This window comes from Mirounga leonina, unplaced genomic scaffold, assembly GCF_011800145.1.
Source record: "Mirounga leonina isolate KUSES-001 unplaced genomic scaffold, KU_Mleo_1.0 Mir_129, whole genome shotgun sequence".
Classification (NCBI taxonomy): Eukaryota; Metazoa; Chordata; class Mammalia; order Carnivora; family Phocidae; genus Mirounga; species Mirounga leonina.
In genome coordinates, this window is record NW_023270323.1 from 19,253,314 (window position 1) to 19,276,714 (window position 23,401).

At 35.8% G+C, this 23,401-nt stretch overlaps 1 protein-coding gene across 6 annotated transcripts in view; it reads left to right on the plus strand.

Moving 5' to 3' along the window:
* Positions 1–23,401, plus strand: part of CNOT6L (CCR4-NOT transcription complex subunit 6 like) — a 113,969-nt gene that overhangs the window by 41,296 nt on the left and 49,272 nt on the right. For 3 of the 6 annotated variants that reach the window (XM_035004715.1, XM_035004714.1, XM_035004712.1), the window contains exons 2-4: positions 982–1,103; positions 3,944–4,130; positions 5,395–5,480. In XM_035004715.1, the coding sequence (XP_034860606.1) occupies positions 992–1,103; positions 3,944–4,130; positions 5,395–5,480 (385 nt within the window). In that variant the 5' untranslated portion in view covers positions 982–991. Of the gene's footprint in view, positions 1–108; positions 1,104–3,943; positions 4,131–5,394; positions 5,481–23,401 lie in introns of those variants that run through there. The other 3 variants (XM_035004717.1, XM_035004711.1, XM_035004716.1) reach the window with 3 other exon arrangements.

Sequence of the window (23,401 nt, forward strand, 5' to 3'; positions counted from 1 at the left end):
AGTAGGCTCCATGCCCAGTGTGGAGCCCAACATGGGGCTGAACCTAGGACCCTGAGATTGAGACCTGAGCTGAGATCAAGAGTTCGATGCTTAACCAACTGAGCCACCCAGGTGCATTTCCCCGCTCCCCCCCCCAAGTTGGACACTTGCAAGAGTGAAAAGAAATGGTATTACTTAAGAACAACAGATTAAACCAAGACTGGCTCATACTAAGAAAATATCATTATGTAGGATGTTTTTGACTGCAAGTAACAGAAAACACAACCTAAACAATAAGGGAAGTATATTGCCTTGTGTATCCAAAAAGCCCAGTGTTTGGGAGTCCTACAGGTATGATTTGGTGAGGGCTCTTTGTTTCTCTATTTTCTAGACTCTGACTTCTATGGCTGTCTTCCCTTATTATTGTTGGATGGTTGTCAATGCAGTGTGAGGACTATATTCTTCTTTTATGACTAGCAGGAGAGAGAAGCCTGCTCCTTCCATAAGCATAGAATGAATCTTAAGCCTCATGATTATTAGATCCTTCTGAACTAATCTCTGTGACAAGGGGAATGTCATGTGCTGATTGTCTTAGATATAAGATATTTGAATATCACTGGGGTAAGGAGGATGGATTACTTTGATATTCTTAGACTAGTCAGTCCATTCAGAAAACTGGTGTAGGGTCAGTCTGTTTAGGAAAGCAAGGCAGCTAAAGGAAGGAGAAGGGAATGGATGTTTGGGATAGAATGGATGTTCGGGAAGCAACCACAAAGTTCAATGTGAAATCCAATGTCATTGTTTGCATTTTTCCTTAGGCATCTGTTCCTGAGTTCCTGCAAGAGCCTAACATACTGTGTTTTCCTTCTAGTGAGAATTTGTAGTAAAAAATGACTTAGTAGCCTGGCAAGGGGAGAGAAAAAGAAAACTTACCATCCCATTTTTCTTTTTTTCTCTAAGACTGTAGTAATTGATGGTCATCTTTTTTGTTTGTTTAAACAGACTAATAGGGATGCCAAAGGAAAAATATGATCCTCCAGATCCTCGCAGAATTTATACCATCATGTCAGCAGAGGAGGTAGCCAATGGGAAAAAATCTCACTGGGCAGAATTAGAAATCTCGGGTGAGTGGAATCTGAAGCATTTAAACCAGGATATAATAACAATAATGAATACAAATTGTCGTATTTACCTCTTTGCTGTACATTTTAAAATAGATGAACTAATTGAGAAAATACAAGATGCAGAGGGTACTAGTGTTTAATTTACCTGTGACTAAATATCTTTGTTTCTGTTCATTCTTTTGAGATTAATACCTTGGGCCAGGGTTGGCATCTGTAATTGAGGACATTGGGAGTTCAGTTTCTGAGTAAATCAGGTTCTTTGATATAATATATTTTGTTTTGGCTATTCAGAGTATTTTTGCAAATTGAAATCTTTGCTATTCTTCTGTCATCCTAGTGTTGGCAGAGTAGGAAACCTAGAAGCTGTTGGTTTATTCTAACAAGTAACTAATAATTGTGTTACATGACCGTTCATGTTTAGGATTTGTTAAAATAGAATATGATTTCTAAAAACTTACAGCCCCAGTCTACTAGTGAGAAAAAATCAGACAAACCCAAACTGAAGGACTACAAAATACCTAACTAGTAATTCTCAAAATTGTCAAAGTCATGAGTAATAAGGAGAGATTAAGACACTGTCATAGCTGAGGGGACTAAGGAGATATGATGACTAAATGCAAAATGGTATCTTGAATTGACTCTTACAACAAAAAGGTGTAAAAACTGGTGAAATCCAAATGAAATCTGTAAATTAGTAATGTACCAATAAAAGGTAATGTACCAATATTAGTTTCCTAGTTTGGACAAATGTACCATGGTAATATAAGAAGCTAACGTTAGGGGAAACTGGATCAGGTGTATATAGGAACTCTATTATCTTGTTAACTTTTTTGTAAATCTAAAATTACTATAAAGTTAAAAGTATTAAAAATAGAATATAATTACTCTCTTTCTTTTATGAATTGGTACAGTACAGATAATATGTAGAATGGGTTTTTTTCCTCCAGTAGGCTTTCATTTGGAAGCATTAAACTCACATCATAGTGTCAATAGCAAGAATTACCTGTACATTTAGCTAAAAGGTAACCGGGTAGATAGGTGATGGCAATCAGCAGAATGAACATATGAGTAAATCCTAATGGGCTAACCCAGGGTTTCTCAACTTGGCATTGCTGACACGTAGGGCCAGATAGTTCTTTGTGGTTGGGGGCGGTTGTGTGCACTGTCGGTTATTTAGCAGCATTCCTGGTCTTTACCCACTAGATGCCAATAGTGCTACTCTCTCTGTCTCTCCTTTTTAAAGATTTAATGGACATTAATTTCATGGTAGACAATGATACTTCATTGGTAGACAAGAATTTTGGCTATGAAGATAGTTATCGAGCAATTTGGGTCCATAATATGATAGTTTCCCATATATATGTTTAAATATAAGTTAGTATTAACATATATTAATATATTAGGCATATATTAAGTTTAAATACATATGAATATTAACATGAGATATTACCATCTTGTAAAGAATTCCATTAAAACACACATGGGATAAAAGATTGCCATAATACATAGCACTGGAGATCTTAAGGACTATAATTTACATAAGTTATAATTATTTTAATTGAAGTATAGTTGACACACAGTGATAACATTAGTTTCAGTTGTACAGCATAGTGTTCAGCAGTATTCCTGGCCTCTACCTATTAGATGCCATTAGCACTCTTCTAGTTTTGACAACCAAGAATGTCTCCAGATTGCCAAAGTCCCTTGGGGAGTAAAACTGCCCCTGCTTGAGAACCACTTGATTAAATCCTGGGTACAACTGAAATAGTTTTCCTTTACCAGAACCTCTCTTAACTTGAAAACTTTCTTTCCTATAAATACAAAATCCTAGTTGTTAAAATGATGGCACTTTAAGCCTGCTTATAGACAGTATGAAGGAACCTGTGACAGAAGGAACCCTGGACAGATGTAAGCTTGAGTTTACTGCTTGATAGCTGTGTGAAAAATAACATTTACTGTTTGAGATTTTGTGCCCTCTCTACCTTCCGGTGCTCTTTTAATCAAAATCTGTTGTTTTGATAGTGATGTAAAATTAAATTCTATTTTACTTTTGTAAAGTTTATAAAATGATCTTCACATAAATTATTAAGATAATATCACATTTTAGAGCAGTTGTAGCTGGGTGATTTGTCCAGGTTTATATACCTAGTAAGTGGTAAAAATCAGGACTCTGAAATAGGTTTTCTGACGTTTTCTAATACATGTTCCACCATTGAGCTGTCAGATGCTGACTGATTGCTAAAGCTTAATGTGTGACCATTTTACTTGAGTATATTGCATTTAATGGAAAATCTTAAACCGGAGTTGTTAATTGTACCATCAGAAAGGGGAAAGCTATCTCCTTTAGGGGTAAAATGGTTTTCTAGTGATCAATCTAAGGTTGGTTCTAAATCCATTACTCTTATCTATTTAACGTTTGTAGAATAATCCAGGCCCCAAATATGGATAAATCTTGCACTATTAATTTTTGTGGAGTATGTAAGAAATATTTTTGTTAGGACTGTGCCTTAAAATTCAAGACTGTTCTATCACAAAAGCTTAAGTCAGCCCCATGTTTTTCTTGAGACCTTATCACCCTGACTCCAGCGGTCTCCTCATTATGCCACATCTCATTTAATACATGGAAAGTTCATGAGAAATATTGGTTGTCAGGCAGAAGTGGCATGAAATTAAAGAAGGGCCAAGTGTGTTTAGAAGCAATCAAATGGTATTAATACAAAATGAAATGTCAAAGATGGAGTATCTGTATATATTGCAGTCTCTTCTACCACTTTTTATTTCTTTAAGTTGAATCCTTGTCTTTGGCCTTAAATTTAATGCTTCAGTGTTTTGCCTTTTAGGTAGAGTGCGGAGCTTAAGTACGTCACTTTGGTCATTGACACACTTGACAGCACTGCACCTAAATGACAATTACCTTAGTCGCATTCCACCTGATATTGCCAAGCTTCATAATCTGGTTTACCTGGATCTGTCATCCAATAAACTCAGAAGTTTACCAGCAGAACTAGGAAACATGGTGTCTCTCAGGTAAGAAAATATTATAGATATGACTCACTATATAAAATTCTAAATTTACCAAATAAGAAAATTATGGGATATTACGCCTCTTACAGGAGGATTTCCATGTGTTTAAAGAACAAATGACATAAACTGTCTAAACAATGCTTGAGTTGGCTTCCATTGAACATTTCCTTTAACTTGAAGGTTTCTAGCTAGAATGCGCTTATATTTCTTTTGACAGACTTGAGGTGGGGTGGGGTTAAAATACTAAGTCTCACTTTAGGCTCAAGTGTGTGATAATTGTAAGTAATTGGGAAAATAATCTGTTCTTGTAGTAAACTTTTAGGAACATATCTTTGTTCTATAAGGAAAAGTATACTTATATATCACAAATCTTTAAGGAAACCTTTAAAACTTGATAATAAATGGATTTATTTCTAGTCCTTCAGGATTCTTTAAGAATTTCTTCATAGGAAAAAATTTTGTATGTCCCTTAAGACCTTGTATAAATGTTCTCAGTATCAACAGGGATTGCTTTTCTATGTTTGTATGTTGAGGAGTAATTTTTAAAAATTGCTGTCATATATTTAAAATTAAACATTTATATATTGTTTTAGAATCTTGCTCCTCACTATCTCCTTATTGTATGTTTTTGTTTTCTTTCTTTCTTTCTTTTTTTTTTTTTTAAGTACTTTTTAGCTATCTAATGAGGGGTTGTTTATTTCTTCTGGAGTCTGGCCAAAATTTCAAAATCATAAACATGGATCTTATCTATATTATCCTATTATCTGTATTATCTTATGCTTTATTTTCAGTTTTTATGTTCTGTGTCAGTGATTGTTCATCATAGTATCTTAATGTGATAACAGTTGTAATCAATTTTAAAATTGGTAAAGGTGATTGGCTATTTTTTCTGTGAATTAGACTGGATTCAAGGATATTGGTTGTCTTTGGATACTAAGAATACCTGTCCCTCTGATTTGTATCTCTTAGACATTTGGGTGAGAGAGAAAAGGGGATGGATTTATATATGAGAATGATATACAATTCTTACAACTTTAATAATCAGTGTTAGAGAATGAGTAAACTATAGAAACACTGTTAACAGTTGTGGCAATTACACATTTTGTGGTACTTTAATCTTGCACAACATTTTTGGATTGAAAGTATAGAAATGTGCCTTGAATGTAAATATCACTCATGGTATATTAGGGAAGGGTTAAGAAAACAGTTGCAGATATTAATAAAGTTTGATATATTAAACTAAACAGTTTGTTTTTTTTTTAAACAGGGAATTGCTTTTAAATAACAATCTGTTACGGGTTTTGCCTTATGAACTTGGTCGGCTCTTCCAGCTACAAACTCTAGGTTTGAAAGGTGAGTGATTTTTGACATGACAGCATTAACACTCAGTATTGAAGTGTTTGTGAGGCTTTTAAAGACAATTTTGGTCACAATATAGATCAGGTTTAGCATAATTTTAAGAATATAAATATGCTTTCTTTTGAAATAAAGTGGTTCTTCATTATCAAATTGAGTTTCAGAATTTTAGCATGCTGCCATCATTTTAACAAACTTGTTTGGGGAAATTTTTTTATATATATGTTTAATTTTCTATAAAATTCTGACATTTCTTAGAGGAGGTATTTTAAATTTAACACTGTAGTTCCCCCACCCTTTTAAAAGAATGACTTAATAAAGTAAACCCTAGCCAGAATGACCCATGTCAAATTTTGGTAGAGTAGATAAAACAGCATTGACATGTTTTATAAGAGAGAAAAAAATGATAACAGTAAAAATGAACTATACCTAATAAGTCTGATTATTCTAAATAAACTATATAATCCAAAATATATGTTCCTTGATAATCTCATCTCAGTCAGTTTGGAATGAAAGTCATTCTCAATTCATATAAATATTGAAACTTGTTGTAGTTTTCTCTTATAGCATAGCATAGGAAGAAGGGTTTATTTTGAATTCAGAGTACTAAATACAGATGTACTGTATTGGTTAAACATTTTATTCTGTGCTCATAAGGAATGAACATTAATCACAGCCTTGGAAAATAAACCCTTTTGTTATTTTCCTTCTTCAAAGACAATTTGAGTCTCTGTGAAAATGTTCTGTTTGCATTTGCTTATGTCATATAATGGAGTATTAAGAATGAAGCTTGAATATGAATGGAAAGAATCCTGACATTAGTTGAAATGACAGAAATGGTATTAGACTTCTTTGTACAGTTAACCTTTTGTAAATTACATAATTATATGAATTATCTGTCCTGTGTTTTTAGTTTCTCTGTAGGACTTTATTGATAACACCAGGGGATACTTACCTAAAATATTTTCTTGAGGTTGAACTCGGGGCACCTGTTGGGATATTTCACCTTAATCTATATATGCTAAATCTTATTTTTATAAAAATAGTTGAAATAACCATCCAGCTAGAGTTGGAGTGGGAACAGGTTTGTTCCTTTCTATTAAATAATATTATGGAATGGTTGTCATTATTTATAATCTTAGATTCATGAAGTATGAAATTCACATACGATTTCATACTGATTGTAATAATTTTTTGTCTCTAAGAATAACATTGTTTCTTTTAACACCAGTTAGAACAGCTATTTTCCTCCTGCTAATATTGATGGAGAGCACATCAGTGACAAATGGATAATTTACTGTTGAACTCCGTGATTTACCCTTTGTACCATGTAATGTTCCCGAAAAAGCAAATATTATATATCCTACTGTTACATAACTCTATTTTGTGTTATCTCACATAAAGATACATTCCCATAAAATTTATATAAGCATCAACTGAATGAATCATTCTGAATATCTATTATTTCCTCAGGCCCTCATTCTGTTTTACTAGTTAAAATCTTAATCTTCCAAACTACTGTTTTTGCTGGTCTTTGATCCTAGTGTCTTTTTGTCTCCCAATTCACATTTGTTAAAATCTCTTCTTAGACCTCTAGTCTTTCAGATTAGGCACCAGCTCTGCCTTGTGAACTCTAACTTAGCTTTGTTCATGCCTGTAAATAGTTTTCATTAAACTACAGTCCTTTTCTTTTCTGAGAATCAGTTTTTCTGCAAGGATACTTTCCATTCAGGTGATCCGGTATAGAAAAGTCTATAGAAAAGCCAAGGACCTTTCAGAAATGAAGGAAACTCAGAGTCTTTTCTGCCATTTTTCAAAAATTTGAGATGGTAAAAACAGGATTGGTTTAATGAAGCAACTGAGCAAGTAAAATGTCCCTAATGAATCGTAGCTTTATAGTCTTAGGAAGGTAAAAATTGAAATAATTTTCTAATCTATTTTAGTAGTCACATAGTGGTACTTTGTGTCTAGAAAGGGGGAGGGAGTGGAGTGGAGCATTTAAAATGGCACTGTGATGTATTTAAAAGAAACAGAATGCACAACCTCTGAGATGCCATTTTGTCTTGAAACTGAAAAAAGGAGCACCTTTTTCCTATTTCCTTGTCTTCCTCTGAAGCACAGATAGGGAAATACTGATAATAAGTTTGATCATCCTGGCCCAACAAGCTAATTTCTAGAAATTCTGTTTTGACATTTGAGGACTGTGTGTGAAGGCTATGTACGGTATTTGAGGAGTTAGGATAAGAAGACCAATTTAAAAACTACAGACATGGCCAGTCAAGTAATTTGGAAGTGTTTCCTTAAGTCACTTAAAAGAAAAATCCAGAGTGTATTAATTTTATAGAAGAAGTAAGTAAAAGCAGTTATTCTATAGTTATTTTAAATAATTTAGAACTCACTCATGTCTTAAGGTGTAAGGCAATACTTTATCTGACATACGGGCCAAAGAATTGTCCTCACACATTAAACATTGAAGTCCCAGGTTGTAAACTATTTAGAACTTCAGCAGATGTGAAGATTTCTAGCTTGCTTCCAAGAGTTACTTATCTCCCTTAAAATAAAATGGACCATGGCAGTAGAAGCTTCTTTTACTTGTGAAATTTATTCATGAAATATAATATAAAAGAATAACACGTTTTTGTATTCATGAAATTAAAAAGAGTACCTTTTTAAGAAATGCATTTTGAAAATATGTCATTCATACAGGAGGCAAAGTACTCATTTCTGTGTTATATAATGAGCTTCTAGAAATTGGTAATAAAATCTAGTAGAGGGAGGGGGGAAGATGGCAGAAGAGTAGGGGACCCATGAAACCAGCCTGAGATGTAAGAAGATCTGGTTCTCTACAAACAGATTATCGCAGGCGGTTGGTTTTGAGGTACGAAGTGGGGAGCCATGATTCCGCAGGCAAATATTGGAGGATAAACGACAGCGGGAGGGTGCCTGGCCGTGGGGATCCTACACTGCCGGTGAGCGACAACCTCGCGTGCTGCGGACGGGCACAGATGTGCAGACGGGTAGCAGTGGGGAAAGGAGTTTAGGGCAGCCCCTGGAGCGGAAACCCAGAGGGGCGGGGTCGCGCCTGCAAACTGCAGCCCTCGGGGCAGAAACCTGGAGCGGTGGGGTCATGCGAGCGAACTGGGAGCAGCTGGTGGTTTTAGAAGCACAAAGGGCAGAGACGTGCTCTGACGTGGAGGCAGGACTGGGTGCGCTGCAGAGGGGCGCACAACCCAGGATGCTGAAGTTGATAGCAGCACGGACAGAAACAGAGACAGTGTGACCTGGAGAGCTCACTGAAGAACAGACTGCGATCTCTCTGCTCTGAGGCAGAGGGTTGGAAATGGTCTCTTCTGCTCAGACTCGCGGAAGAGAGTGGAAAGCCGCCAGTGAACAAAAGCCCCAAAGACTGATTCCCGCCAAGACCATCCCCCGCCACAGGTGGGCAGGGCAACTCCGCCCAAACAGGGTTGCCTGAGTAACAGCACGGCAGGCCCCTCCTGCAGAAGACAGGCTGGGAAAACAAGAGGCCAGCAACCCTAAGGTCCCAAGAAAACAGGTGCATCTTGCTTGGGTTCTGGTCAACAATTTGGACTCTGTACATTCCCTCAAACACCCATCAACAGAATGACTAGGAGGAGGAGCCCCCCAAATAGAAAAGACTCAGAGGTTATGACCTATGCTGCAGATTTACAAATGGATGCAGATATAACCAAGATGTCGGAGATGGAATTCAGGCTAGCAATTGTGAAGACAGTGGCTAGAATGGAGAAATCAATTAATGGCAACATAGAGTCTCTAAGGGCAGAAATGAAAGGTGAATTGGCAGAACTTAAAAATGCTATCAGTGAGATCCAATCCAATCTAGATAATCTAATAGCTAGGGTAACTGAGGCAGAAGAGAGAATAAGCGACCTGGAAGGCAATATAATAGATAAAAAGGGAAAAGAGGAGGCCAGGGAAAAACAACTCAGAATCCATGAAAATAGAATCAGAGAAATAAGTGACACCATGAAGCGTTCCAATGTCAGAATAATTGGAATCCCGGAGAGAGTGGAGAGAGAGAGAGGACTAGAAGATGTATTTGAGCAAATCGTAGATGAGACCTTCCCTAATCTGGGAAATGAAACGAACATTTGCATCCTAGAGGCTGAGAGGACCCCTCCCAAGATCAAGGAAAACAGGCCAACATCACGGCATGTAACAGTAAAACTTGCAAATCTTAGAACCAAGGAAACCATCTTAAGGGCAGTTAGGGGGAAGAGATTCCTTACGTACAGAAGGAGGAACATCAGAATAACGTCAGACCTGTCCACAGAGACCTGGCAAGCCAGAAAGGCCTGGCAAGACATATTCAGGGTACTAAATGAGAAGAACATGCAGCCAAGAATACTTTATCCGGCAAGGCTTTCATTTAGAATGGATGGAGAGATGCAGAACTTCCACGACTGGCAGAAACTGAAAGAATATATGACCACTAAGCCGGCCCTGCAAGAAATATTAAGGGGGGTTCTATAAAAGGAGAAAGACCCCAAGAGTGATATACAACAGAAATTTACAGGGACAATCTATAAAAACAACGTCTTCACAGGCAACATGATGACAATTCATATCTTTCCATAATCATTCTCAACGTGAATGGCCTAAACGCTCCCAAAAAATGGCACATGGTTGCAGATTGGATAAAAAGACAGGACCCATCCATATGCTGTCTACAGGAGACTCATTTTGAACATAAAGATATATCCAGACTGAAAGTGAAGGGATGGAGATCCATCTTCCATGCCAGTGGACCTCAAAAGAAAGCTGGGGTAGCAATTCTTTTATCAGACAAATTAGATTTTAAACTAAAGTCTGTAATTAGAGACACAGAAGGATACTATATCATTCTTAAAGGGTCTATCCAACAAGAAGACCTAACAATTATAAATATCTATGCCCCCAACATGGGAGCAGCCATCTACATAATACAACTGTTAACCAAAATAAAGAGTCATACTGATAACAATACGTTAATTGTAGGAGACCTAAATACTCCACTCTCAGCAGTGGACAGATCATCTAAGCAGAAAATCAACAAGGAAACAGCTTTGAATGATACATTGGACCAGATGGACCTCATAGATATTTACAGAACATTCCACCTTAAAACAACAGAGTACTCATTCTTCTCGAGTGCGCATGGAACTTTCTCCAGAATAGATCACATACTGGGTCACAAATAGGTCTCAACCGATACCAAAAGATTGAGATTATTCCCCACATATTCTCAGACCACAATGCTCTAAAACTGGAACTCAATCACAAGAAAAAATTTGGCAGAAATTCAAACACTTGGAAGCTAAAGACCACTCTACTCAAGAATCTTTGGGTCAACCAGGAAATCAAAGAAGAACTTAAACAATTCATGGAAATCAATGAGAACGAAAACACATTGGTCCAAAACCTATGGGATCCTGCAAAGGTGGTCCTAAGGGGGAAATACATAGCCATCCAAGCCTCACTCAAAAAAGAAAAATCCTGAATTCACCAACTAACTCTACACCTTAAAGAACTAAAGAAATAGCAGCAAACGATGCCTAAGCCACACATTAGAAGAGAAATAATTAAAATTAGAGCAGAGATCAATGAATTAGAAACCAGAAACACAGTAGATCAGGTCAATGAAACTAGAAGTTGTTTCTTTGAAAGAATTAATAAGATCGATAAACCACTGGCCAGACTTACCCAAAAAAAGAGAAAGGACCCAAATTAATAAAATTATGAATGAAAGGGGAGAGATCACAACTAACACCAAGGAAATAGAAACAATTATTAGAAATTATTATCAACAACTATATGCCAATAAACTGAGCAATCTGGATGAAATGGAGGCCTTCCTGGAAACCTATAAGCTGCCAAGACTGAAACAGGAAGAAATTGACACTTGAGTAGGCCAATAACCAGTAACAAGATTGAAGCAGTGATCAAAAACCTCCCAAAAACAAGAGTCCAGGGCCTGATGGATTCCCTGGGGAGGGAATTGTATCAAACATTCAAAGAAGAAATAATAACCTATTCTACTGAAGCTGTTTCAAAAAATAGAAACAGAAGGAAAACTTCCAAACTCGTTCTATGAGGCCAGCATTACCTTAATCCCCAAACCAGGCAAAGACCCCATCAAAAAGGAGAATTTCAGACCGATATCCCTGATGAATATGGATTCCAAAACCCTCAACAAAATCCTAGCTAATAGGATCCAACAATATATTAAAAGGATCATCCACCATGACCAAGTGGGATTTATCCCCGGGATGCAAGGGTGGTTCAACATTCGCAAATCAATCAATGTGATAGAACACATTAATAAGAGGAGGGAGAAGAACCATAGGGTCCTTTCAATTGATGCAGAAAAAGCATTTGACAAAATACAACATCCTTTCCTGATTAAAACTCTTCAGAGTATAGGGTTAGAGGGAATATTCCTCAAGTTCATAAAATCCATCTATGAAAAACCCACAGCAAGTATCATCCTCAATGGGGAAAAGCTGAGAGCCTTTCCCTTAAGATCAGGAACACATCAAGGATGCCCACTCTCACCACTATTGTTCAACATAGTACTAGAAGTCCTAGCAACAGCAATCAGACAACGAAAAGAAATAAAAGGTATTCAAACTGGCACAGAAGTTGTTAAAAAATTAACTCTCTTTTTGCAGATGACATGATACTTTATGTGGAAAACCCAAGAGACTCCACCCCCAAATTACTAGAACTCATACAGCAATTGAGTAATGTGGCAGGATACAAAATCAATGCACAGAAATCAGTTGCTTTCTTATACACTAACAACGCAACTGTAGAAAGAGAAATTAGAGAAATGATTCCGTTTACAATAGCACCAAAAACCATAAGATACCTCGGAATAAACCTAACCAAAGAGGTAAAGGATCTATACTCTAGGAACCACAGAACACTCATGAAAGAAATTGAAGAAGACACAAAAAGATGGAAAAACATTCCATGCTCATGGATCAGAAGAATAAACATTGTTAAAATGTCTATGCCACCCAGAGCAATCTATACCTTCAATGCCATCCTGATCAAAATTCCAATGACATTTTTCAAAGTGCTGGAACAAACAATCCTAAAATTTGTATGGAATCAGAAAAGACCCTGAATCGCCAAGGAAATGTTGAAAAAGAAAAAGCTGGGGGCATCACATTGCCCGATTTCAAGCTATATTACAAAGCTGTGATCACCAAGACAGCATGATACTGGCATAAAAACAGACATATAGACCAATGGAACAGAATAGAGAACCCAGATATGGACCCTCAACTCTATGGTCAAATAATCTTTGACAAAGCAGGAAAAAACATGCAATGGAGAAAAGACAGTCTCTTCAATAAATGGTGCTGGGAAAATTAGACAGCCACATGCAGAAGAATGAAACTCGACCATTCTCTAACACCATTCACAAAGATGAACTCAAAGTGGATGAAAGACCTCAATGTGAGGCAGGAATCCATCAACATCCTAGAGGAGAACATAGGCAGTAACCTCTTTGACATGGCCCACAGCAACTTCTTTCAAGATACATCTCCAAAAGCTAGTGAAACAAAAGCAAAAATGAACTTTTGGGACTTCATCAAGATAAAAAGCTTCTGCACAGCAAAGGAAACAGTCAACAAAACAAAGAGGCAACCCACAGAATGGGAGAAGATATTTGCAAATGACACTACAGATAAAGGGCTGGTATCCAAGATCTATAAAGAACTTCTCAAACTCAACACCCAAAAAACAATCAAGTCAAAACATGGGCAAAAGATATAAAAAGACACTTCTCTGAAGAAGACATACAGATGGCTAACAGACACATGAAAAAATGTTCATCATCATTCCCATCAGGGAAGTCCAAATCAAAACCACATTGAGATACCACCTTACACCAGTTAGAATGGCAAAAATGGACAGGGAAAGAAACAAAAAATGTTGGAGAGGTTGTGGAGAAAGCGGAACCCTCTTACACTGTTGGTGGGAATGCAAGTTGGTACATCCACTTTGGAAAACAGTGTGGAGCAAAATTTAAAAATAGAGCTGCTGTATGACCCAGCAATTGCACTCCTGGGTATTTACCCCAAAGACACAGAGGTAGTGAAAAGAAGGGCCATATGCACCCCAATGTTCATAGCAGCAATGTCCTCAATAGCCAGATTGTGGAAAGAGCCGAGATGCCCTTCAACAGATGAATGGATAAAGAAGATGTGGTCCATATATACAATGGAATATTACTCAGCCATCAGAAGGGATGAATACCCAACTTTTACATCAACATGGACGGGACTGGAGGAGATTATGCTAAGTGAAATAAGTCAAGCAGAGAAAGTCAATAATCATATGGTTTCGCTTATTTGTGGAACATAAGGAATAGCATGGAGGACATTAGGAGAAGGAAGGGAAAAATGGGGGGGATTGGAGGGAGAGATGAACCATGAGAGACTATGGACTCTGAGAAACAAACAGGGTTTTAGAGGGGAGGGGTATTGGTTAGCCCAGTGATGGGTATTATAGAGGGCACGTACTGCATGGAGCACTGGGTTTTACATGAAAACAATGGATCGTGGATCACCACATCAAAACCAGTGGTGCATTGTATGGTGAGTAATATAATAATAAAAAAAAATCTAGTAGAGAGTATATTAATAGTTCATATAAGAGGATATACACAAGATTTTAAAACAGGAAGTTCATCAACTTATGCATAATAATAACAATGCAAATTGGAACTATACTCAACTTTTACTTGTTAGATTGGAAAAATTCCAAAAAGCTGATAAAGTAACTGTTGGTGAGATTATTGGGAAATAGGCACAATCACACCTCGTTGGTGTAGATCCCCTGTACCTTACGATTTTCATGTGTGCCTTTTAGTTACGTTTTCATCCCTTCTCCCAGAGATTACTACCATCCTGACTTTTGTGTTGTTATTTTACTTTTCTTTCAATCAAACGACAGGTATTGATGAGCACCTACTATGTGCCAGATATGTAACTATTACCAGTGTTTTAACCTTTATAGAGAGAAATGAAATCCTACTGAATATATTTTGTGACTTGCTTTTTTTCAGCTTTATGTTTTTATGATTCAGCCATGTTCATGCATGCATGTAATAGTAATTTAATTGCTTTGTTGTACTCTGGTATATGAATATGGTATAATTATTCATTCTACAGTAGTTATTTAGATTATTTGCCCTTTTTATGCCTCCTATAAGCAATGCAGCCATGAACATTCTTGTACATATCTCCTGATAGAGTTCTAGGAGTGGAATAGTTGGGTTGTAGAGATCTGCTTGTACTTCCTTAGCTTTATTAGGTAATGCCGTAATGTTTTACAAAGTAGTTGTACTAAAATACACTCCCCAAAGTAATATAGTTTCCATTTTTCTGTCTTCTTCCCAACACATAGTATTGTCAGCTTTTTAAAGTTTTGTCTGTTACTGAGTGTGAAATAGCTTCTAGTTCTCTTAATTTGTGTTTTCCTAATTGCTCGTAAGATTGAGCACCTTTTCATATATTTATTGGCCATGTTTCTTGTTTGAAGTTGCTATTGATGTCTTTTGCTCATTTTCACTTTAAGTATTTATTTATAGGAATTCTTAAGTTTTGTGTGTTTTGTATTGTAAATGTCGTCTTCTACTCTGGGTTTTCTTTTTGTTTTCTTAGGTATCTTTTAATGAGTAGATTTGTTATTTTTATTGTAGTTGAATTTAAAAATCTTTATGAAGTCATAACTTGTGAAAGAAATCCTACCTTACCCCAGGTTAGAAAAATGTTTTTCTGTATTATTTCCTAAAAGTTCTGTAAAGTTTTACTCTTCATGGTAAATTCTCTCATTCATTTGAAATTTTAAAAAAATTTTTGAGGTATGGTTGACATATTAGTTTCAGGTGTACGACATAGTGGTTTGACAGTTGTGTGTGTGCGTGTGTGAGACACACACATTACAAAATACTCACCAGATTAAGTTGAGTATACATACAACATTATTGCAATATTATTGACTATATTCCCTATGCTGTACTTATCCCCATGGTTTATTCATTTTATGATTGCAAATTTGTATTTCTTAATCTCCTTCACCAATTCACCCATTTCCTCTCACCCACCCCCCACCAACCCCCCCTGCTGGCAACCACAGTTTCTCTGTAAGAGACTGTTTTGGTTTTTGTTTGGGATGTATGTGTGTGTTTAAAGATTCATGTATTTGAGGGGTGCCTGGGTGGCTTACTTGTTAAGCATCTGCCTTCAGCTCAGGTTATGATCCCAGGAGCCTGGGACCGAGTCCCGCGTCGGGCTCCCTGCTCTGTGGGAAGCCTGCTTCTTCCTCTCCCACTCCCCCTGCTTGTGTTTCCTCTCTCACTGTCTCTCTTCTCTGTCAAGTGAATAAATAAAATCTAAAAAAAAAAAAAAGTTTTATTTGAGAGAGAGCACAATTGTGAGTGTGGGGAGGGGCAGAGGGACAGAAGCAGACTCCTTGCTGAGCACGGAGCCCTTCGTGGGGCTGGATCTAATGACCCTGAGATTATGACCTGAGCTGAGACCGATAGTCAGCTGCTTAACTGACCGAGTCACCCAGGCACCCCTGTGTGTTTGTTTAAGTAAGCTCTAAGCCCATCATGGGTCTTGTACTCAAGACTCTTGAGATCAAGAGTCACATACTCTATGGACTAAGCCAGCCACGTGCCCATCTAAGTGAAATCATATGGTGTTTGTTTTTCTCTCTCTGATTTACTTCACTTAGCATAATTCCCTCTAGGCCTATCCATGTTTTTGTAAATGGCAAGATTTCATTCTTTTTTATGGCTATTATTGCATATATATACACTGCATCTTTATCCATTCATCTATCATTGGTTACTTGGGTTGTTTCGGTATCTTAGCTGTTGTAAAGCTGCAATAAACAGGGATGCATGTATCTTTTTTAAGGTCCTTTTTTTTTTTTTTTTAGTATACTTGACACACAGTGTTACATTAGTTTCAGGTGTACAACATAGTGATTCAACAACTCTAAGTTATATTTTGCTCACCACAAGTGTAGCTACCATCTGTCACCATGTAACTATTTAAATACCACTGACTGTATTTCCTATGATGTACTTTTTATTCTCCTAACTTAATTCATTCCATAACTGGGAGCCTTCACCAATTTTGTCCATTGGCAATTATCTGGCAACCATCACTTTGTTCTCTGTATTTATAGGTCTGATTCTGTTTTTTGTTTATTCATTTGTTTTTGTTTTTTAGATTCTGCATATGAGTGAAATCATATGGTATTTGTCTTTCTCTAACTTATTTTACTTAGCATAATACTTCCTAGGCCCATTCACGTTGTCAGAAATGGCACGATCTCATTTTTTATGGCTTACTAATATTACATTGTGTGTATGTATATGTGTGTATGTATACCCGTATATATACATACACACACATACACAAACACACACACTATATCTTCTTTATCCATTCATCTATGGATGGACACTTGGGTTGCTTCCATATCTTGGCTATTGTGAGTAATGTTGCAGTAAGCATAGGACTGCATATCTTTTTGAATTAGTGTTTTCATTTTCTTCTGGTAAATAACACAGAACTGGAATTACTGGATTGTATTGGATTTCTGTTTTTAACTTTTTGAGGAATCTCCATACTGTTTTCCATAGTAGATGTACCAATTTGCATTCCCACCAACAGGGTTCCCTTTTCTCCACATCCTCACTAACACCGGTTATTGTCTTTTGAAATTAGCCATCCTGACTGGTGTGAGGTGATATCACATTGTGGTTTTGATTTGCATTTCTTTGATGATTAGTGATGTTGAGCATCTTTTCGTGTGTCGGCCCTCTGTGTGTCTTTTTTGGAAAAATGTCTATTCAGGTCCTCTGCCCATTTTTAATCAGATTTTCTTTGGTGTTGATGTATATGAGTTCTTTGTATATTTTGGATATTAACCCTTTATGGATAACAGCAGTTGCACATATCTTCTCCCATTCATTAAGTTGTTTCTTTGTTCTGTTGATGGTTTCCTTCACTGTGCAAAAGCTTTTCAGTTTGATGTAGTCCCAGTTATTTATTTTACTTATTTTGTTTACGTTGCCTGAGGAAAGAGCTTCACAGAGATATTAAGACCCATGTCCAAGACTTGACTGCCTATGTTTTCTTTTAGGAGTTTTATGGCTTCAGGTTGAGGTTATTAAACCATTTTGAGTTCATTTTTGTATATGGTGTGAGAATATTAACGTTTATCTGCTGCATTCCAATACCATTTTGGAACCGGTTTTTTAATATGGTATGAAGGGTCTCATTTATGGAGTGATGTAGTCACTTCTTCTATGAATAATCAACTGTCTCACTATCATTTAGTGAATAGTTTTCCCTTCTCCCACTGATCATCAGCAGAGTCACCTCTCTATCACCTATGTCACGGTCTGTTTTTGTATCTCCATTTTATATATCCAGAAATCAATTTGTTGAACCTTGCACTAATTACCACATTATCATAATCATTATTATGGCTTTATATTAAAACTTGATATCTGCTTTGGGAATTCCCCGTACATTTTTCTTTCATAGTGTCTTGGCAGTTTGGCTGTCTCGGATTCCTCATGCATAAGAAACAGCTTGTTATGTTTGATAAAAAATGCTCTTGGGACTTCAGAATTGCATTAAATGTGTAGATCAATTTAGGAAGAATTGACATCTTAATATATTGAGTCTTCCTATCTGAATTTTGGCATCTTCATTTATTTAGATCTTATTTAACGTCTTCAAATAAAATTTTATAGCTTCACATCTTTGCTCAGGCACTTCTTTTGTTGGATTTGTTTCGTAGGTACCTTATACTTTTTTTTTCCTATTACAATTATTTTTAAATTTGCTTTTTCTGCCTATTTGTTGTTGGGGTATAGAAATACAATTAAGAAAAAAATTCATCTGTAGTAGGCTTTCTTGGTTAAATTCTTACCTTTCAGAAAATTTGTCTGCAAATTTTTTCAGGTTTCATATGCAGATGATCATTTCATGTGCATGTTTCTTATTTTAATGTCTGACCAGAATGTTTAGTACAGCATTGAGTAGAAGCATTAATACTGGGTGAGCATGCTTCTATTCCCAATTTTAAAAGAAATGCTTCTAATATTTTTCCATATTTGCTTTGTATTTTTCGTAAAACACATTTTTTTTTAGTTTCTAGAAGTTTTCTTCTGTTTTGCTAATCCTTATGTGAGGGCTGAATTTTATCAAATGCATCATCTATTGTGGGATAATTTTCTCATTTCATAGGTTGATTAATAAATTATATCTATACATTTTTTCTACTTATTTGTTCATTTTTTAAAATTTATTTAAGTAATCTCTACACCCAATGTGGGGCTTGAACTCATGACCCTGAGAGCAAGAGTCAGATTTTCTTCTGACTGAGCCAGCCAGGTGCCCCCATTTTTTCCAGTTTAAACTCACTTGCATTACTGAGATAAATCCATCGTGGTGCATTTTGATAATATTTGTCAAGGACTGTGAAGGCCCTGAGATTTTTTTTTTTTTTTAAGATTTTATTTATTTGACAGAGACAGAGAGAGGGAACAAAGGCAGGGGGAGTGGGAGAGGGAGAAGCAGGCCTCCCGCTGACCAGGGAACTTGATGCGGGGCTTGATCCCAGGACCCTGGGATCATGACCTGAGCCGAAGGCAGATGCCCAACGACTGAGCCACCCAGGCACCCCAAGGCCCTGAGATTTTACTCTACTAATAAGTTAATAAGTTAGCCAATTTTTGTTTCATGGATAGCGGCAGAAGACAATGAGACTCCTGGGTCAGAGACAAAGAATGTTATCACTTCAGACAACAAGATGGGCCCAGACATATGCTTTATACACAGTGAGTTTGCATTGGAACTGAGTAGTTCATGTCCAACACTCCAGCACTTTTCAAGCAAGCACCGAATACTGTAGTGAGCAGCAAAAAACTAGTTCTGATTCCCCAGGGGGGCAAAGAGTTACATGGAAATATTGCTGTGGTTGCCTTAACCTGTTTAGTTGCCTATATAACTAGCTATAGAAACTGCTCAGTATCAGACTCATAGGCCTCAGAATCTGTCACACTCACCAGGAATGAAGAGGGAAGCACAGGTCCCTGGTGAACTGCCTCTCCCAACAAAAAAAATTTTAGGAATTTTAAACATATGCTCATGAACAAGACAGACCTAAGTAAGATTCTTAATCAGTTCTCTTAAGGAGTTTGTATAAGATTGAACTAATGTGTTCCTTGAAATTTTGGTAGAATAATTCTATAAAACTCTCATTGCCAGTTGTTTCTTTGTGGAAGATACTTAAATACCATCCCAGTATATTTGTAGTTACAAGAACCATTGACGATTGTTAGTTCTGTTGGACTGTATGTGTACTATTGGAATTTGTTAGCTTTTTAATTTTTCAAATTTATTTGCATGAAAGTTCATAATATTGTCTTGATATATTTTTAGACTCTGTTCTGTTTATAGCTGTATCACCCACTCTTCATTTCTAACATTGCTTATTTGTGCTATTTTTTTCTGGTGTAGCCTCCCCAGGGATTTTGTCAGTTATGTTATTTTCATTGAATCAGTGTTGCCTTTTATTTTTCAAAAACTGGTTCATTTCTGTGTTTCTTTATTCTGTTTTGTCTAGATATATATTTTCCTTTTTTCTCTTTTTAAGTTGGATATATGGTTTAGTTTATACTTAGATTTTCTTATTTTATGTAAGCATTTAAGTAAGGCTATAAATACGCCTATTTGGCTCTTTTTGTTGTTGTTGCATCCCACAATTTTGATATGAAGTATTTTCATTTTTGTTTTGGCCTAAGTACTTTTAATATAGGTTATCATATCTTCTTTGATCCATTGATTATTTAACATTTCCATTCATACATGATTTTAAATATATCTTTTTTTTGTTAGCATTAAAGTTAACTGCATTATACGCAGTTAGGGTAACCTGTATGAACCCATTCTTTGACATTTGTTGATTCTTCTTTATGACCTAGTATGTGATCAATTTTTGTAAATGTTTTACTGCATCAGAAAGAATATTGTTTTTCTAATTGTTGGGCACAGGTCTATATATTTGTCCATTAGGTCAAATTTGTTGCTCAAATTTTTTATATCTTTGCAAATTTTTGACTCTTTGCTCTTTTAGTAATTAAGGTGATTAATGCTAAAATTTCCACTAAAATTGTGGATTTGCTCATTTCCCCATGTAGTTCACTCAGTTTTTGCTTTATATCCTTCGAGATTATTTTATTAGGTATACCACCTACACCTATATATTGCTGTATATTTGCTGTATTGTATATATTTCTAAACCATCTAGTGAATAGAATCTGATATTAGGTAGTGTGAGCCTCTTCCTCCCTTGTTAAATATTTTTATCTATGGTCTATGTTGTCTAATATTACAGCTGTGCAAGTTTTCTTTTGGTTAATGTTTGTCTAATATATCTTTTCTCATCTGTTTACTTTCAACCTTTCTGTGTACTTATGCTTAGGTGTATCTCTTACAAATAGTATATAGCTGGACTTTGCCTTTTTTTTTTTTTTTAAAGATTTATTTGAGAGAGAGAGAGCACGTGTGCAAGCAGGGGGAGGGGCAGAGGGAGAGGGAGACAAGCAGACTCCCTGCTGAGGCAGGGGGAGCCCAGTGTGGGACTCGATCCCAGGACTCTGAGATCATGAACTGAGCCGAAATCAAGGGTCCAGTGTTTAACCGACTGAGCCCTCCAGGCACCCCTGGACTTTGTTTTTAATCCATTCTGACTTTATTTTGTTTTTAATGTGGGTTCAGATCAGTTGCCTCACATATATTGTAATTATGGATTTTTTAAATTATACTATCCTACCTTTTGATATCACTGGTTATGTAGCATGAGATCTTCAACTTCATGATTATTTTTCACGTTTGCTTTTATACCTTTAGATGCTATACATTTCCATACAAATTTTTGAATCAGCTTACTATTTTTGCAAAATATCCTGCTAAAATTTTTTTCGGGCTTGTGATGAACACCTAGATCAGTCTGAGGAGATTCAGTTTCTTAATCTTGAGACTTAAGATTGTGTTTTCCAATCTATTAATACAGTATATCTCTTCATTTATGCAGGCCTTCTTTACTTTCTTTAATGCTTTATAGTTTTCAGCATGTGGATCTTACAAATATTTTGCGGTATTTATACTTGATATTTTTGATGCTGTTGTAAATGGTAGTGCTTTTTAAATTTCTTGTTATTCATTGATATTATAGAATTAAAATGCAGTTGATTTTTAAATATATTGACCTGGTCTCTCTCAACATTTGTAAACTTTTACAAACTTTTAATCTGTGAATAGAAACTGTTTCAGTTCTTCCTTTCTGTTACATATTCTTTTAATTTGTTTCCTTATCACATTGGTGATAGTATTAGGAGAGTATTAAATACATGTGATGAGAGTGCACATCCTTGCCTTGTTCTCAATTTTAGGGAAAAACAGTCTCTCACCATTAATATATAAGTGACAAGTTTGTTGGTAGATGCTTTTTCAGGTTAAATAAATTTCTTTCTATTTCATATTTGCTTGAAGGTTTTGTCATTGATGCAAGTCGAATTTGGTCAAATACTTTGTGTGTGACTGTAGAGATGATCATGTAACTTTTCTTCTTTAGTCTGTTTATATGTTGAATTACATTAATGATTTTCAGATGTTGAACCAGCCTCTATTCCCATTTTAAAAATGACTTGGTGATTATGTATTCTCACTCTAATATATTGAGATATATTATCTAAATATATACACTAGTATATATCTAAATGTATACTATTTTATTGAGGATTTATACATTAATGATCATAAGCCATATTGTGTAGTGTTTTTCTTACAATGTCTTTGCTTTCAGAATACTGGTGACCTCATAAAATGAGTTCGAAAGTGTAACTAACACTTCTTTTTTCTGAAATAGTTTGCATAACATTTGTATTACTGCTTTCTTAAATGGTTGGTAGAATTTTCCAGTAAAACCATATGGATCTGGAATTATCTTTGTTGAAAAGTTTTTAACTAATTCAATTTCTTTCATCGATAAAGGACATTGAGATTATCCATTTCTTAGTATAGACACTCTAGCTTTTTTCTGTTTGCATGGCATACATTTTTCTATTCTTTTACTTTCAATCTATTTGTGTCTTTGAATCTATAGTGTATCTTTTGTGGACAGCATATGATGAATTATGTTTTATTCATTCTGCTAATCTCTGCATTTTAATCAGTTTAATCCACTTATACTTAATGTATTTGCTGATAAGGTAGGATTTTTGTCGCCATTTTGCTATTTTCTATGTCTTAGTGCCTTCTTGTTCCTCTGTTTCTCAATTAATGCCTTTTTTTTGTGTGTTAAATGAGTATTTTCCAGTGTACCAATTTCATTCCCTTTTTTCTTTTGCTATATTATATTGAGCTGTTTTTTTAGTGATTACTCTGGGGGTTGAAATTAACATCTTATTTATAGTATTCTTAATTTGGATTAATATCAACTTAATTTAAATAATATAAAAAAACTTTGCACCTATAGCTCCATTCACTTCTCATTTATGCTGTTATTGTCGTAAGTATTATCTTTGTACATTGTGTGGCCATCAACATAGATTTATCATTTTTGCTGTATGCAGTTGTCTCTTAGATTGAAAATGATAAAACCACTAATTATATTTATGCTGTCTTCATAGATACCTATGTAGTTACTTTTATTGGTACTCTTTATTTTTGTCATATGGATTCAAGTTACCATCCAGTGTCCTTTCATTTCATCCTGTAGGAATCCCTTTCATATTTTCTGTAGTGCCGATCTAGTCACAAACTCATTCAGTTTTTGTTTATCTG